The sequence below is a fragment of the Drechmeria coniospora genome, chromosome 01 (genome assembly GCF_001625195.1).
Source record: "Drechmeria coniospora strain ARSEF 6962 chromosome 01, whole genome shotgun sequence".
Taxonomy (NCBI): Eukaryota; Fungi; Ascomycota; class Sordariomycetes; order Hypocreales; family Ophiocordycipitaceae; genus Drechmeria; species Drechmeria coniospora.
In genome coordinates this window covers 5,618,866-5,635,882 of record NC_054389.1, presented here as the reverse complement: position 1 = coordinate 5,635,882, position 17,017 = coordinate 5,618,866, and the positions used below count along the sequence as shown (strand labels likewise).

Here is a 17,017-nt window from a genome sequence, read left to right as displayed (position 1 = left end):
CCTGCATATCGGTCAAATGTTGTGAGCGTAGGCGTCACGCAGGCGTGGGGGGTTCAGGGGACGTTCGAGGGCGACGGTCGCTCTCGCCGGCATTGTGCGTCGAGACAACGAGAGACGAAGCGTCCGTGCTCAGTGCAGAGGTGAATGAAGTCGAACTGGAGCTGGCCGGAGGCGTGGAGGCGACTAGCCCTCATTCGCACGCGGCTGCCAGCTTCTTCAGGTTGTCCGCCGCTTCTTGATTTGCCCACATCGCCGCGAGGGGACAAGAGGGGGGGCAACCAGGGGGGCGAGCGGACCAGGGGGCCGATGCTGGGGGACACCAATCCATCGAAAAGAGATATCGATGCAGCCACGGCGTTCACTGCTTCCGCCCCTTGGCTCCACCGCTTGCCTCGTCGAGGGCGTCACCGTCGGCTCTGCACGAGCACGAGAATCGTCGTCGGGCTGTGAGAGCCGGCACCGGCAACACAGTCTTGGCCGGCCGTGGACGGCGAGCAGGTGGGTGCGCCGTCGTGAAGGGCCAAGGGCGGCCGTCGAAGGCTGATCGATTCATCCGTCGCCGTCCCACGAGCATGAGAAAGAAAGCAGACGGTTGGGGGCGGCAGGGGGCAGGCCTTTGACGGCAAGTTGCCACCTCACACCACCAGCTCCAGGCACCAAGGCAGCAAGCATGTTGGTGGCAGGTGGCAGGTGGCAGGTGGCAGGAATCATGCCCACCTCCCAACTCGTAGCACCGCGTACCTCTCATGCCGTGCTACGCTCATGCTGGCAGTCGGTAGACGGCAGCGTGCGGGCGATTGTACATGCCCTGGAACGTCATGCTCGTACTCCAGAGACTTGTCGGCCAAGGGCAGCCGTTTGACGACAGAAGCGCCGGGATCTGTGCTGCCGGAGGCAAGGCCGCCTCGTCGTGCAGCGTGCGGAGACGACCCCATTTCCGCCCCTCCTCCACCAGGCCGATTTCATCTCGGGCGGACATGCATCGTCCTGGGTTGTCCGACCGGCTTCGTCGCAATCGAACGCCTGTATGCATCACGCCTACCTCCTCCCTGGACTCGGTACATGCACGCTGTACCGCTGCGCCGTTCCGAGAGGCAAGCCGCCCCCCAGGCCTCACGTCCTTGCCGGTCAGAGGTGGAAGCTGATGCACACCGCCAGATGTAATGCCCATGAAGGGGTCTCTTCGAGTTCCATGGCCGCCCATTCCGCACCGTCCAGTGGAGGCCGCCGTGAGCCCGAGGACAGCACGGCACAGTGCGTGAGAGGCGAGCGCTTGGAACGAGAAGGAAACGGCTGACGGATATGAAGAAGATCGGCCGACCTCGGCGTCGGCTCGCGCACGTCGAGCCTGGCGAGGTTCTCGCCATCTCCAGCCGGTGACGGTGGTGTTGTTTGGAGCGAAGGGGGCCTGACATCTGCGTCAGCTCCCGACGATGTCGTCGACGATGCGTTGGCTGCCGCGGGAGAGCTCGGCCGATGCCAGCGGAATTATCCGAGCTCTCGTCGCCTTGGTTCCCTGATCCCTGCATGAGCTTGCAGGCGGCCAACGCGTAAGCCAGGCACGGCAACAAGGTGCAGCTGCCACCACCATGCGCCCGCCCAGAGACCCGCGAGGCGCCGCTCCTTCGCCAGCGGTCGTTGCATCGAGGAGGCACTCCATCCCACCTTCATCGACGCGTCAATGCGGCTCTGCAGTGAACGGCCTGTGCCCTAATACCGTGCCTGCACGTGAGCGAGTGCGAGTGCGAGTACCGATACCGATACCGGACTCCTTCGTCCCTGTGAGCGGCAGGTATTCATGCCTTGAGTGCATTCGGTAGTTCTTTGTCTGACCTACTTCCACCACTAGATCATCGCCATCCATCGCCGCAGGAGAAGGCAGAACCACGCAGGTGAATGGCCAATTCCAAGAGGGCTTCCACTTTGAAGGATGCTCTGCGGCACAAGCAAGTTCATCAGTGCCGAAACCCCCGTCATCTTCGCCATCTCCGCCACCGCACTCTCCACCGACGAAAGAATACACAGTGTTTGCCCGAGGTGGCTTTGCCATTGCGTCCAGCCGTTTGTGCGTGTGCGCGTGTGTAGATGAACGCCGCCCATGCACTCTTCGGGTACAGGACGAGGTATGGCGAAATGCTCGCTATCCTGCCTGCGTGAGCTTGGCTTCGCGAGCACCTTGCTCCCCCGTCGTGACACCCTACAGATGTCTCCGAGGAAGTGTACCAGGTACCAACCTACGCACGTTGTTGCATCGTGCAGCGCTGCGTAAGTACATGTGCATGCATCCGGGGTACTGAGTGCATGTACTTGAATCCGTACGGAGTACCTGTGTCATCGTTGTCTTGCTCATGGAGCACATATCTCTCTCTCTACACGCACACCTACACCTGCCCTGCATCTCCACCCGCATTTACACCTGCATCTCCACCTACACCTACACCTACACCTGCATCTCCACCTACTCCTACACCTGCATCTGCACCGCAACCCATCTCGAACAGCCTACCGATGGGCTGACGAATTGATCCCGCCGAGCAGGTCCTCCTCCTCTCATGTTTCACCTCTCCTTCGAACCGAGCCACCAACACTCTTCAGCGGGACGCCCTCGGCCTTGTCCGCTCGCTAATTCGTTCGCAGTCCAGTCTTGGTTGTTCTCAGGCACATGGGCCACCGAACACGCTCGTACCCTTCGGTAGTTCTCCCAAGCCCCGTTGCAAAGTTCTCGCCCGGTTCATCTGATATGCCCGGGACCTGCCATCGCTTGCAGCGCGGGTACGTCCCCGAACGTCTAACTGGAAGCCCTTGCCGGACGGCACGTCACATTCATCTTACGTACTAGGAAGCCAGGCGTATGCATGATACCTGCTGATACTTCTTGACAACCTAGTCCGCTCGAGCTCAGGGGCTGAAAATGACGCTGACGGCATTTCTGTTGCTGTTGCCCGAGCACGCACCAACCCCTACACCCAACACGAGCAGCTCGACACCCGACGCGGGCCAGCAACCACTACGAATGTGCATCCTTCGCATCGGCAGCGTCGCTTTCAAGTCCGTGTCCCTTTCTTTCCATCATGCCATCCTACTACGCTGTCTTTGCCTCCGCCATGCATCTCACCCGTGTCTCTCAATGTCTGTGAGCCCATGTTGCAGCCGTCTTGTCCGGTCAACGTTGTCTTCCCGCCGGACCTCGACCCCTTTAGCGGCCACCACGTTAATGTTACCATCGTCGGACACTAAACCGCAGGGTTAAGTCATAACATTGTTCAGAAACAGCGCTACGCTATACGCCCATATAGCAGCCGTCTTGACCGGCCAACGTTGTCTTCCCGCCGGACCTCGACCCCTTTAGCAGCCACCACGTTCATGTCGCCATCGTCGGACACTAAACCGCAAGGTTAAGTCATTACACTGTTCAGAAACAGCGCTACGCTATACGCCCATGTAGCAGCCGTCTTCACTGGTTAACGCTATCTTCCGCCGGACCTCGACCCTTTCAGCGGCCACCACGTTAATGTCGCCATCGTCGGACACTAAACCGTAGGGTTATGTCATAACACCACTCAGAAACAGCGCTACGCTATACGCCCATGTAGCATCCGTCTTGACCAGCTAACATTGCCGCCCAGCCGGATTTCGAACCTACTGGCACCCACCTTCACTCATCGCTATCGTTAGACACAAACTCGAGGGGTAAGTCATGATACAACTTAGAGACAGCACCGCACCGTGCGCCGATATAGCAGTTGTCTTGACCAGCTTACGTTGCCTTCTAGCCGGACCTTAAACCTAGTAACGGCTACCCCCTTACTTGTCACCATCGGTGGACACTATCCCGCAGGGTCAAGTCATACCACCGCTCAGAAATAGCGCTACGCTATACGCCCAAGTATATGGGAGCCCGCTTGATCAGCCAACGTTTCCTCCAGTCGGATTTCCAACCCACTGGCTGACACCCTCACTCGTCGCCATCGTTGGACAAGAACCCCCGGGGTCAAGTCATGACACCGCTCAGAAACAGCGTCGCGCCATCGCTGCGGCCGTCACGCAACGGTAAGCAGGCATCCTCTTCAACCGACGACGTTCCCGGCGCGTCAGGTTAGGTGTCGAAACCTTGCCGCGGGCTGCGGGTGTCCAAGAAGCTTTTGTCGGGGGGGAATAAAAGGACAAGACCTGAGTGACCTGAACACTGCGTCACGAAGCCATGGACGGCAAGGTAACCCGCGCGTATAAATTTTGTAAAGGGCGTGCCAACGACCCCGAGGAAAGGTTATCAACAAGGTCCCCGCGCACTCGTGCCCCCCTGCGGCTGCCTGTCCCTCTGAAATTCCCCGCCAAAGACGTCGTCGTCGGAAGGAACCTGCTCTATCGTGCAATGGAGCGAGCACCTCATGTGGCCGCATTCGATGCACGACAAGGAGGTCTTGAAGTTCATCATCGTCGGGCACATGCACTTTCTGCGAGTCAGCAAATGCCACGGCAAATCTGGGACGCGGCCGATACGTACGCAGGTCCACACGTAGTCTTGGGTGTTGCTCGCCTTCTTAAGCCGTCTTTCGTCGCCCGGTGAGCCCTTTCTTCGCTTCCTTTCGTTGCTCTCCATCTCGCCGAGGGCGGGACTCGCAGTCGGTTCGCTCCCATCGTCGCAGCATGGGCTTTCTGAATCGTCTCCTTCGTCGTTCTGATGCCTCCACTCGCCGATGTTCTTCCTCGGCAGGTCGTCCTTGCCAAAGAGGTGGCTGTCGATGTGATCGCACCTCGTGGTCCACGAGTTGCTCCCTCGTTTGCGCACGTCGATCTCGACGATGCTGACGCAAAACCCGCACCAGAATCGCGGGTCGCAATGGCGGCCCATCCGGCAGCTTTCAAGTTTCTCTTCCATCAAGCCGCTGTCCACCAGACCATGCTCCTGCTGCAGGTGAATTTTGAAATTGTCTCGTCGCTGGCACGATTTGCTGCAATCGCGAACATCGCAGTTCCACGTTTCGAGTTGGTAGTGCTGGCTGCTTTCGTGCCGCTTCCAGTCGTTCTTGCTGCCAAACCTCTTGAAGCATCGTTTGAACGTGCAACCGTATGGCTTCATGTGTCTCTTCATGTGCTTTCTGCATCGAGCCTTGTCAGCGGAGGCGGAATCGAATCACGACCAAGTGGAAACCTACTTCAGCTCGCATTGTCGACTGAACGTCTTCGGACAGTCCATGCACCCTATTCGGCTCCTCGGAACCGGATCCTCGTCCGGTTGGCATGCATTCTCCGATTCTTGCACGTCTCCCTGAAGTGCGGTTTGAAGAAACTCCTTGGGGAAAAGCTTCAAGTACTTGACGATCACTTGGGGGTTTGAGCCCACACACGGGTCACCGTTAATCTTGACCATGTCCATCAGGGCACTGCCATCCGCTCGGCTCCATATCTGCTGCGGACGAACCTCCGCGGTTCTCAAAGTGTCGAGTTCCACTGTTGTGGACTCCCCGAAGCCCGACTTGCCCAGTTGCCAATTATCTTGGTTCAGACTCAGCGCCGACTCTTCGACCGGTTCGCCCTCGGCTTTTGAGGCGACGTAGTCGTTGCGGAGCTCCCGATGATCGGAACTGTAGGCTTCCAACGGCCGCGTCATTGGCGAAAAGGCCATGGGATGCATGAACCCGTCATCTTCATGTTCAGCTCCGGCGGGAGGATCCTGAAAAAGAGCCGGGTCGATGCCTATCTGGGCTTGATACGGATCCTGGCCTGGCAGCAGCTGAATGTCCTGCTCCTGCAGGCCTATGGTCGAGGTTCGATTCGACAAGATAGGGTCGGGCGGTGGCATCGGCTGTGCCTGGGCTTCGGAAACGGCTTCCTCGCCGACGTCCTTGGCTTCGCTCTCACTTGCGGGTGGCCTGGAGTCTTAGAACCAATGATGGAGGGGAAGAATGGACGTTCGATTCTACTTACTCGTACAGAAACCGTTGGTGATCATCGTCAGCATCGAGCTTGATCCTGTGGGCCCGCAGGAGATGGGAACGAAAATTATCCGCCCGCGGCCATACTTTGGGCCCGGCAAACTCGGGCATGCAATGAGGGCATACGAATGAGCGTCCAGGAAGCCCTTGTTCAGCATGAACGGATCTCTTGTGACGAACGAGATCATTGGCGGTGCTGAAGCCATGGTGACTCTTGGCACAGTTGGGGTAGGGACACTTGTGGATCCTCAAATGACGCTGCATGTGCTTCCTGCGGGACATCAGCGGCTTATCTTGGAAATTTGCGCGGCACGAAAATGCGGCCAGGACGCACTTGAGTTGGCCTTGGCTCCTCAGCACAGTCTTGCAGTAGGGATCTGGGCAGCTGATATTGGTGGCCGAGCGGGCGAATTGCGGTGGCGACAGCGAATCCAGAGCCGTATTCATCGGACAGTTCGCCGGAGCTTGACCTATGCAGCTGTCGAGACCGGCTTCTTCTCCATGGACGGATCGGCTCGCAACGCTAAACGCATGGTGGCTGCTTCCGTAGCCAGAGTCGCCAGGCAGGGTGGCGCATTCGGAGGGCGAGTCTTTGGTTCTGTAGTCGACGACGGTCGGGTTCTGCACAAAGTGCCCCGGTGTGTACGCTGGTGGACCGGCTTGGTCGTTGGAGAGCGGTGCCTGGATAACCCCAGAGGGGATCCAAGGGTCATTTTTGGAGGGCGCTGCGTAAAAGTTGAAAATGTTCCACGGCTGCGGCGCCGCGGCCTGGATGGCGTGCACTCCGGCCTGCAGTGGCTCGTCGCAGTGACGGTCCATCCTGGGTGAGATGGCAGGCAAGGTAGGTAAAGGTGGACAGCAGGTCGGTGATCCGTCGTCAGTGGCAGGTGGTCGGTGGATGCTGGTATGGAGGCCCTCGCTATGCGAGACCCAGGCTTGCCAATTCTGGGATGGCAGAAGCAGCGTCAGGCGATGAAACGTCCAAACGGCAGTGTCTCAGACCGTTACTCGCGATGAGGCCCCGAAGGACCCGGAAGCTGTGATGTCGTCAAAGGGCTGGCGTCGAGGTGACGTTGAGAGTGGAGAGGATGCGAGAGCAAGGCAAGCAGAGGCGAGACGAGGGTATAATAATCAACAGCCACGCAGGCAGGTTGAGCCGCAATGAGCAGGCACGGAGGATTTCTGCACCACCACCACCACCGGCTACTGACACCGTGGCCGTGCTGTCAAGGTCGAGGTGAACGTCAGTGGCATGGGGTACGTATCGAGAGCGAAGGGTGCGCCCGGGGGAAGCAGACGGCGGTACAGGAAAAACTGGGAATGCGACAGAGATGCTGTTGGGTGACGAGTGACTGTGCACCAAGCTGTGGCTTTCGTCGGCGGCCGGTGCGGTAATACGGCGCCGGTGCGATGGAAAACCCAAAGGGGAACGGGAGGCCTGATGGTCGTCACTGAGGAACTTGGGGGCAGATGGCATGTCTTGGGGGCGGGGGTTGTTGACGAGACGTACGTCAAGTCACGAAAGTAGCATGCACGAAGCCACTCCCGCAGCCCTGCTGCATCGTACTCGGCCGACTCGAGGGACAGAACTGACCGGCGGCGAGATAAGAAGCAGCCGATCCCGGTTCATGGGCTGCTGGTTATACCGTCTTCTTGTCTGTCCTGTGCGCAACCATGCTGGCTCTGTGCCCTGGAACGGGCGGTGGAAGACGTTGGAGGGTGGTGGTACGCGGTCGGTCGCTGTTGGAGGCCGGTGGTACAGGGTTGCCGCTGGTGTGGAGGCCACTGCGTACGAGCGCCCGAAGAGTTGGGTATCTCGTAATGCTCAGTCCAAGAAACGAACGGTTGAGAGCAGCCGTATGCGTGGACTGGAGGGAGTGAACAACATGCTGCTCGAGCGACGGCCTGTTGGGTGTGGTCCGTTCGACAAATCGCCGTTCGCCTCACTTTGCCGTTGGGACGGCCTCGGTATGCCGCTGAGCCAATCAGATGGCGTCCAGTCACCACTTGCGCCTCGCTCCTTCCGCAGGTGCCCGGGGGTCGGTGTCGGTGAGGGTGGAGGGTGCGCATGACCCTCGCAAGGCGGCAGCGAGGCAACCGCGACCCTGAGAAGCGGGCGACTGCCTGGCGTTGCCATGACCCTGCCAGTTTCCTGTCGATGTTGGCCTCTGACTCCGCAAAGAGCAAGTACATGTAAGAGTACAAGTACTTGTACGGTAATATGGAGTACTCCGTACGAGGATGTACGTGTCTGTACTGTACGCGCGTGTAACAGGACGGTACCTGTACGTGTAAGTGTGCGCAAAATGGTAAGTAGGTACCGGTATTACCACGTCGTGCCATTCTGACTTGCACGGCTGCGTACTGTGCAAGGTATCATGTGCAACGTAGGTGTACGTACATGCAGATGCTGATCCATCCGTCCGAGATCAAGGATGCAGGCAGCTTTTATCGACCTGTATCTCCAGCCCGTCGGTCCCTGGCCTACTGCCTGATGCTGCCGCGGTGCCGTCCCATGATGACCGGGTGCCTTGAATCGGCTGTTGGAATCGCGCATTGCCTTGTCCATTCTGCATCTCTTTGCCTGCATGGGGCCGATCCTGTCACCTACCTGCGTGGGCCGAGATTTTTCGTCACTCGCTTTCCATCCTGCGAGCAAGTCGACCAACCCGATCGGTCCCCGGAAGCCTTTTCAGCGCTCAGGAGATGAAAACAGAGTGGCGAGTAGGTGCTTCGCCAATGCGGCAAGGTAGGGCCTGGCCCTGGCCCTGGCGACAACCCTGACGGCAACCCTGACGACACGCCGCGGCTCGCCAAGTCAGACTCGCTCGATGCCAAGCGTCTGCTTCGATGGTAAGGATCCCATCCTGATGCAGATTCTCGCAGAACTGTTAGATTCACGGAGCGAAGAAGGGTGCAGCGGCTGAAAACACATGCGTACGCGGAGCCCATGGCTCCCGACCAGTTTGCTGCACGAAGCCGTCTCTCGCCGTGGATCTAGTCGCCATGAGCAAACACACCCTAGCAAGACTCCAGGGCTCTGGTCAGACAAAAACGTCACGTACAGTACGTACTTGTACTTACATTTGTGTGCTTTCCTTTTGGTAGACGATGGCGGAAAGCGAGCGATATCATGTTTGTTTGTTTGCCTAGATGGACTGGAGGCCATCGATCGACGTCCACCATGCCTTTCTAGCCCATCCAGAACCTGCGACGGCCGTCATTCCGATGCAACCTGAACCCATCGCCCGGCACTCACCCTGCATTGCGCTTATACGCGTACATACCATTGGCGGGGGGTCAAGATTTCCATCCTCCGCTCCTGTGGCTATCCTTTCCACGCTCTCCCCTCCCCCTTCGCGTCTTTTCTCGGCCATTTTTAGAAATTTCCGACAGTGTGCTTCCCTCAGTACGTGCCGGGGAAAGACGGGTTGGCGTAGGCAGCAGGCAGCCAGCTCGTGGGTCGTGGCAGCTGCTACGTGGACAGCCAATCGATGCTTCCGCTTCCTCATCCCTCCTGTTGAATGCCTCGAGGAATTATCTCTGTGGCATCCTTGTGCTCTGCGACCGGCCAGTGGCTCCGAGAAGTCTCCGAGTGAACCAGCTTCGGCGCTTTCCCTGAGCACACAAGCCTGCGTGCTTCACCAAGCGACGGTCGTATGTATGTCGAGATGATCTCCGGCAACCAAAAAAAAAGTGACCATATCAGACTCCTCGCGGCTGCCGCGGTGATCAAGCATAGTAATCAACCATTCTGTAGAGGCGAATGGCGCTGGTCAAAGGCTTGCCTGTTTTCAAGCGCCTCGTTGCTCTCCGGCACGTCCGAGATTCCATTCTGTAATCATATCGAGTGCAATCCATTCTTGGCAAGACGCAGACAGGCAAGTGGAGTTACTCGCGTTGCTACCGTGTAAATTCAACAACCTTGCTCGTTCGCGATCCTGTCCCCACTTGTGCCGCTTGCTTTTCAGTCTCCGACTCTGCGCTGCCTCCTTGTCGCAACCTCGACCCAACCCGTCTTGGCCCCTGGGGGGCTCGCGTGCGTGGGGCTTGGTTTTCAATAGCCGAGGGGTGCCTCCTCTCAACCGCCTTATTTTCAATTTTCGTCTCAAATCCATCACTTGTGGCTTTCGTTGGTGAGTACGATGTCGAACACCTCGCTTCTTCGGCCGCCGAGTTCGTTTGCTGAGAGCCCCGTGCGCCGTGCGTCAACCGATTCCATTCCCCTGTCTCGATGGTCGGGTTCATGACTTTCGCCGCCACGACGGACAGTTTGACTTCCTCGGCCTGGGGTATAAAGGGCCTGTCCGGAATCACCATGCCTGGCCCTTTCCATGAGAATACCTGGTCCGACCTCGAACCATTCGCGGTAGCTTCATGAGCCAACTTCCGAACCTCATCTGCCGTGATCCCCAATCCGAAAAATATCCATCCAGTGCCTGCTTAAGCTTCTACTTGTTCGGCAACATTGTTGTTCATAAACGGTCAGTGTTTGCGCCTTGCGCACTTGGAATTTTGACTAATGCTGGATTGGCTCCTAGATTTCAGGACCAGGACCAGCAACAGGAATAAACAAGGCATCATGTGTGATTGGGAAGAATTCATCTTTCTCTGCAATCATTCTGTGATCCGGGTCAAATCCCACTGCCACTTTGCTCGCAACGACGTCAACCACGAGTGCCACGGTGTCCAGGTGCTGCGCAGCTCATGGGAACAGGGTCGATTGTGTGATGGCTGCTTGACGCAGGTTCAGCGGCCGAGCACAGTGCCGCGACGAGGACGTCTATTGAAAAACGGGCAGTAGTAGGGTGATACAAAGCCTTCACCTCATTTGATGTGTGCTTGGTAAATTCTGACCTCGTAAATTCGCATGCCTGAGCATGGGTTTGACGGATGATAAACACTTGTGATGGGTAATCGCGTCCGTGACCGAGCTCTCCTCCGAGAGAATTCAAGGCGTAGCATCTTTCTCGACATCTTCCCCGTCAGACGTACTTTTGTCCAGCGTTAGTTTTTCTGAGCGAGAGGTTTCTATTTTCCACCGTCGCAGTCCCGTCGGCTCATGTGGAGTCGGAAGTCGTCAAGCAAACAGTGCATCTCATATCGCAACCATGGCGTATTGCGCCTTGATCGGATAGCTGCGCCACGTGAAAACGTCTCGCGTTACTTTCTAGAAGCACCAGATACATTTCCGTGCCACCCTCACGGCCTGGCGTCGGGCAATAGCCAAAACACTGCACGCGTACGAACCGTCTCGGCTGACCGCCGTTGCATGCAAATACTTCCTGACATGTCGCACAGACTTCCATGTATATGGCCTGGATGACGGTGTGATGATATTTCTCCGGATGACGGCCAAGGAGGCTCGCTCATGCCACCAGCCGCCAGAGCATAAGGCCCCCGGACGGCTGCCCTGCGATGCGTAGGTTACCAGGTTTTGAGCCCTTGTACGCGTCAGTCGCCTGGAGGTCGGAAAATGCGACGGCATCGTCGCACAAGTATGCCGTAAGGCGCCCTGAGAGAAGGGGAAGCGTCTGGTGTAGAGGGGTGGTGAAGGCGGGTTGCCGACCGGATGTATCTCGACATGGTCACGACTTGACCGCATGGCGGATGAACTCATCGATACTGTTGCGCATGCTCGTACGTGGACCGAGTTTCCTGGGTCTTCGAGGTCGCATGACTCGTCTGGGTCACTCTTCACGGCATTCGTCGGGCAGTTGGTGTGGTGAGACAAGAAACAAGGACCCACGGAGACAGGTCATCGACGATGATGCAGGGCCCCGGCCCGAAGGAGGGAAGGCGGTCAAATCAAGGGGCGTTACACTCAACGCGGATCAATGTCTGACCTTTGAAAGACTGCAGCGGGTGGCCTTGTGAGGGATGATGAGTGCAATGACCTACGGTACATCCTGAAACGAGATCTATCGCGGTGAAGTCGCGTGCAACACCACGAGGGCAGTATGGGGCGATGCGGCCTCCTTTGCGCAAGCGTTTCCATCAGAGACGGCTTCGTGGTAGTCAATCCATATTCGTCGCACCCTCGACCACACCGACTATGTTGTAGCGCTTGGAGAAGAAGGTGATCCAGTCATCCAGAACGATCTTTTCCTTGTCATCGAGCGTGCTCCAGTCGGCGTCGACGTCGTTGGCCTTGGTAGACATCATGCCGAGCGCTCGAGAGGCGTCCTTTCCAACAAATACTGGTGCATGTCAGCAACAGCAAGTCGTCCCTCTCTCCAGCAGCAGTGGCAGTGTCGCACCGTGATATGCCCCCCCCGGCTGGTACGCCTTGTTCCCGGTCACATCGTAGACCTTGCCCTACGGCACACACCCGTCAGTCGGCCAATTCTTTCTCGACGGCAAGCAATGGCGTTCATACCTTGATGGCCACGTACCCCTTCGCGCCGTCGACGCCTGCATCCGATCAGTCAGCGCCGTTCAGATGCTTGTGAGAGCAAGGAACCGTTGTGCGTTGGCCGCCCCGACAAGGTCGTGAGCGAATACAGGGGAACAAGCGAGTCGACTAGCGTGCTCGCGATAAATGACGCAAACAATGCCGTATCAAAACGACGTCGTAGGCGTGAATGAGGCTATCGCGACCTCTTACGTGTCACACACTTCTTACTGCATTGGCTGGTGATGGGGAGGAATTGACAAGGGAAGCTCTCATAAATACCATTTGCCTTGGCCAGCTCCTCGAGAGAAATGGGCTCATTCTTGGGAGGATTCAAGCTCACAGGAGCCTTGGGCTCGAACTTGCCCGACATGACGTTGATAACTTGAAATATCGTACCCGTTTGCGGTGAGTTCGTTGCTGATGAAGTGGTGGCTCTGTCCCGCTTGATCCTCGGTGAGTGAGAACGAGGATCATGGGCACGGACCAACTACTCATGCCAGTACCGAGTACGGAGTACTCCGTAGTGCATTGGCAGGTACTCCGTACAACAAGTACATGTACTTATTTATCGATGTGTGGCATTCCGCCCGTTCTAATTCTGTACTTGTACGGAGTACAGTACTTAGATATGGCTGACATGTACGGAGTAAGTACATGCACAATACTTGTACTTGAGTACTCCATACTTGCACATGTATATTCCGTACTTTATTACTCCGTCCTTGTGCTTTACTTGTACTCTGTACCAAGCCGAGCAAGAAGCCAACCACTCCGTACGTTGTACTTCCACCTAAGCACACCTATTACCTCTTTAGGAATTATTTTATTCATATTTCGTCGTCATTCATCAGCACGCATCCACGAGTCGAGAAATGGCATTTCAATGAAATCGACAAGACAACGGCACTGCATCACGATATAGTGTCAACATCAGTTAGCCATGTCGTTGTCGGCCATTGCCACGCTGCGGCCCCTGCACGGCCGCTGCTTTCGCCATGCGGCAACAGGCCTGCTGTCGCTTCACCTCCGATCAGGGTCCTCCAAGCTGCGACTCCAGGCTGTCGTGTCGATTCGACCTCAACAGAAGAGGCAGCAGTCGTCTGTTTCAAGGGTCGAGCCTTCGAAGCCTGAGCAGCCCAAGATGACGTTCTTTCTGTTTCTCAGGCGCCTTCTCGGCGGCAGTCTTAGAAACATGGCCGTCGCCCTGAGCCCTCGCGGCATCCGATCGGCCCTGCGCGATAGCCCTGCTTCGACCAGCATCAGCCTGATCCTGTAAGCCTGCCGTGCTCTCTTATCACTCACACTTCCATGGGATCTAATGAACTCAGGCTCATCCTGACTCTCGCCGCTGCCGTCGTCGCCGTGCGAGCCTACATGAAGACATTTTACAATGCCCAGTTCAGCAGATATCCCGAACCCATCGCGAACACGCTGCGGCGTGCAATATACTACACAAATATCAAACCTGAACCCGAACTAGCACTGAAATACTACAAAAAGGCCATGGAGCAGTGCGCCGAGCTCGGCCTGGATCCCTTCTCCGACGAGGTGCTCGGCATCCGCGTCCAGGTGTCGTTTTGGCTACAGAAGATCAATAGTCACAAATCAGCCATCGATGTGCTCGAGTCCGTGTTGAAGGACCTCAAGAAATGGGTGGAAGTCATGGAACAATCGGTCAAGGACGGCAAGGTAGACGCCAAGGGCTACTACGTGACGGACGCGCCGCCGTCACCGCCCAACAGCCGAGGGGGTGGAGCTGGGGGTGCCGAAGCGGAGGCAAAGACGGAGGCGACAATGAAGGTGGCGGCGAAGAGTGAGGTCCAGGACAGCGAGGTCCAAGCGGAAACGCTTTGGCGAAAACGGCAGCGGCTGCTGGCCAAGGCCATCGGTACTGGTGTCAAGCTGGGGGAGCTCTATGCCGATGAGCACATCCTGGACGGAGACAAGTCACACGCCCATCTCGTGTGGGCGGTTGAAACCTCATTGAAAGAATTCAAACGCCGCAGCACGGATGGCATCAAGCCGGGTGAGGAAGCATGGCTGACGCCCGAGGAGCTAGGCAGCTCGATGGAGTCGTTGGGTCGAGATTACGAACGACGATCTCAGTTCCAGCTCGCGATTCCTCTCTTTTTCCAGGCCCTTCGCCTCTGCCAGTCACCCTGCCACCGCGCCGTCATCATGAACAACCTCGCGGCCGCGTTTGCCCAGCATCCAATCTACAGCCCCACGCAAGCGGACGGTTCGGACACGCTCAAGGAGGTTTTCGACTCGGCCATGCCGACGACGCGCAAGGACTGCCTCGATGCCGCGGCCACATGGGCGAGTAATGCGTTCATGCACGCTCAGGACGTCAAGGGCGAAGAGCGTACACCCGAGTGCGATGAGGCTTGTGCCGTAGCGCTGTGTAACTGGGGCGATGCCGCCGCCATGCTGGGTAAGACGGAGCTGGCGAGGAAAAAGTACAAGGAGTGCATCGAAATGAGCCGCAAGATGGAGTTTCCCGATGGCGTGAGGCAGGCACAAGCTGGCCTGGCAAGGCTGGCATAGACGCCCGTGAACCAGATATGATGAGGGGTTTCATCACGGACCATGGACGAGGGTGGATGGATGCGGCTTGCAGACACAATTTGACGCCGTCTCAGACGCCCGCGATCTGCAATTATGTATTGCATGCGCATTTGCTACAGGACCGTCGCCGACAACCGACATCGGCAGATATAAAAGATCGTATCCTTCAAGCAGGCCGATTCCAGGGATGCGAGTTGCTATCCTCCACTTGACTACCTACCTTCGGCTACCTTTCATCCCGTCTCTGTCATGGTTCGTGTCAGCTCTTGAAGTTGAGGCCATTCATCGTTGTCTCCCAGCAGTCCGTTCCCGCTACAACTAAGAATATTCAGAAGATCCTTCGTGCAGTGACGATACGATACTGCTTGATGGTTGGCGGACGATGGTTCCTTCATCACCGCTGTCCACAGTGGAAGAAAACTTGTGCACCTCGTCCGAGTCATCTGCATCTCAACGCACGAGGCTACGACAAAGAATGCTTCCAAGTCTGACCCGTTTTTGTTGAGTTCAGAGATCAGCGGTGAGAATCCTCTTGTTCCTCTTGTTCAGTATCCCCAATATCCACTACCAGCATCCATCCTATGGACTGGAATCTCACAATTCCATCTACCAATCCGGGGTAGTCGATCCCAACATCCCGCGGCACAAGTTTCTCCTTTTGAACGGCAATGGCCCCCTCCACCATGAGAAAACGTTCGTCATTGTATTATGTGAAGACTTTCATTTCACATAGTCGAGACAAGCCAACACCAGAACAACATTGATCTCGCTTACGACGGCGAATCAACGATCACCGCGTCCGCATATAGAACTGAAACCACGCTGCCCCCGGTAGCCCTGGCCACAATGCTATAGAGTATCAAACATGTGGCTCTTTTTACGCACTGGCAGCACCAACAAGAAGTTGCGATGAGATACGCAGCTGATGCATTGGAGCAAAAAAAAGGGGCACAGTCCAGCATTCACATCAAGGGCGATATTGATACGCTCTTCTTACTCCCTCCCGTCTCTCCATTTCAAACAGCAACTCTAGTTGGTTCACGACGGCGTACGTCACGAATGCGAAGTTGCCGCTCCGGCCCCTGCTCATCTTCGGAGCAAGGCTCTATGCCTCGCTCACTCCAAAGCATGGAAAATAATCAGCAAAAACTCCTCATTCTCGCCATATGGCTTACATGGAACCCATTTCATCGTTTCTATCCAATCGCCACACCACCAACCCATCGTCACTCGCCCAGGTGGCAGCCCAAAACAGGCTGTGTTTGATTCATTGTGCTGTTCCGACCCTTTGTGGTCATACCTTTGGCGACGATCATAATCCATCCGACAAGTCTGGGACGCCGTGTCGCGTTCCTGACCAACAGCATGTTCGTTGTCTTCGGAAACCACTCCAAGTCAGACCTATGTCGCGCAAAGGAAGCACCAAGCGAGCAACGAGCCAAAAATATAACAAAAGACAAGCACCCCTGCTCTCCGGGGGGGGGGGGGGGGGCAACAATGCCATTTAATTTCCCGGTGACAGTCAGGGAATGCTCTAGCCTACCAACCACGTGGCATAGGAACCGAAACACCATGCACGGTTCTACTGCCGTTAGCTCTACTTCTGCTCTTCTCCCACACAGAACGCAATATTATCTTGCTATCCACCAGTAGGATGTTCATACGAACACCGCCCTGTTTTTCTCATCCCCACCTCTGGTGAGCAAGGTGTGTACGAGTGGGCAAATGGAGGAGAATGAAGGTGGTTGTGCACATATGGCTGAGTTCCTTCCTGTCCAAGGGGAGGGACAGTTCTTTTCTCGTGTGTTCTGGTGGCGTGTCAGTGCTGTCTAATGGAGGCCTTCATTTGTGCGTCACTATTCCCGACTCTTCTGATAAAAGAAGACTGCAGCATCTCTGCTTTTTATGGTCCGACGTAGCCAACGCTCGACATTTCGGCCATGAGATGGGTTGAAATGACGAGGAGTGTAAGGGGGGCGAGGGGGTATGAAGGAGAGTCGGAGGGCAAGCTGGATGTCCAGTAGTTTCTGCAGACTCCTCGCCCTGCTACTAGCTCGGATTCTGTCCCCAACAATATATCTGTCTGTACTCCGTACTCGAATGGATATTCCCGCAC

At 56.7% G+C, this 17,017-nt stretch overlaps 4 protein-coding genes across 4 annotated transcripts; 1 reads left to right on the top strand and 3 right to left on the bottom strand.

Moving 5' to 3' along the window:
* Nucleotides 1-760: 760 nt before the first annotated feature.
* On the bottom strand, nucleotides 761-2,050 carry DCS_01413 (uncharacterized protein; the record flags this gene model as incomplete). The annotated part of the gene is made up of 2 exons (XM_040798745.1): nucleotides 761-1,408; nucleotides 1,718-2,050. 2 exons carry the CDS (start codon nucleotides 2,048-2,050, stop codon nucleotides 761-763), a joined length of 981 nt encoding a protein of 326 aa, XP_040659628.1.
* Nucleotides 2,051-3,217: 1,167 nt separating this feature from the next.
* On the bottom strand, nucleotides 3,218-6,755 carry DCS_01412 (uncharacterized protein; the record flags this gene model as incomplete). Its single annotated transcript, XM_040798744.1, has 6 exons — nucleotides 3,218-3,233; nucleotides 3,310-3,382; nucleotides 4,358-4,454; nucleotides 4,505-5,099; nucleotides 5,157-5,873; nucleotides 5,929-6,755. 6 exons carry the CDS (start codon nucleotides 6,753-6,755, stop codon nucleotides 3,218-3,220), a joined length of 2,325 nt encoding a protein of 774 aa, XP_040659627.1.
* Nucleotides 6,756-11,954: 5,199 nt separating this feature from the next.
* Nucleotides 11,955-12,703, bottom strand: DCS_01411 (uncharacterized protein; the record flags this gene model as incomplete). The annotated part of the gene is made up of 4 exons (XM_040798743.1): nucleotides 11,955-12,136; nucleotides 12,197-12,254; nucleotides 12,316-12,350; nucleotides 12,562-12,703. The coding sequence occupies 4 exons, from the start codon at nucleotides 12,701-12,703 to the stop codon at nucleotides 11,955-11,957; spliced, it is 417 nt and encodes a 138-aa protein (XP_040659626.1).
* A 570-nt stretch (nucleotides 12,704-13,273) lies between these two features.
* DCS_01410 (TPR Domain containing protein) lies at nucleotides 13,274-14,880 on the top strand (the record flags this gene model as incomplete). The annotated part of the gene is made up of 2 exons (XM_040798742.1): nucleotides 13,274-13,605; nucleotides 13,662-14,880. The coding sequence occupies 2 exons, from the start codon at nucleotides 13,274-13,276 to the stop codon at nucleotides 14,878-14,880; spliced, it is 1,551 nt and encodes a 516-aa protein (XP_040659625.1).
* Nucleotides 14,881-17,017: the final 2,137 nt, after the last annotated feature.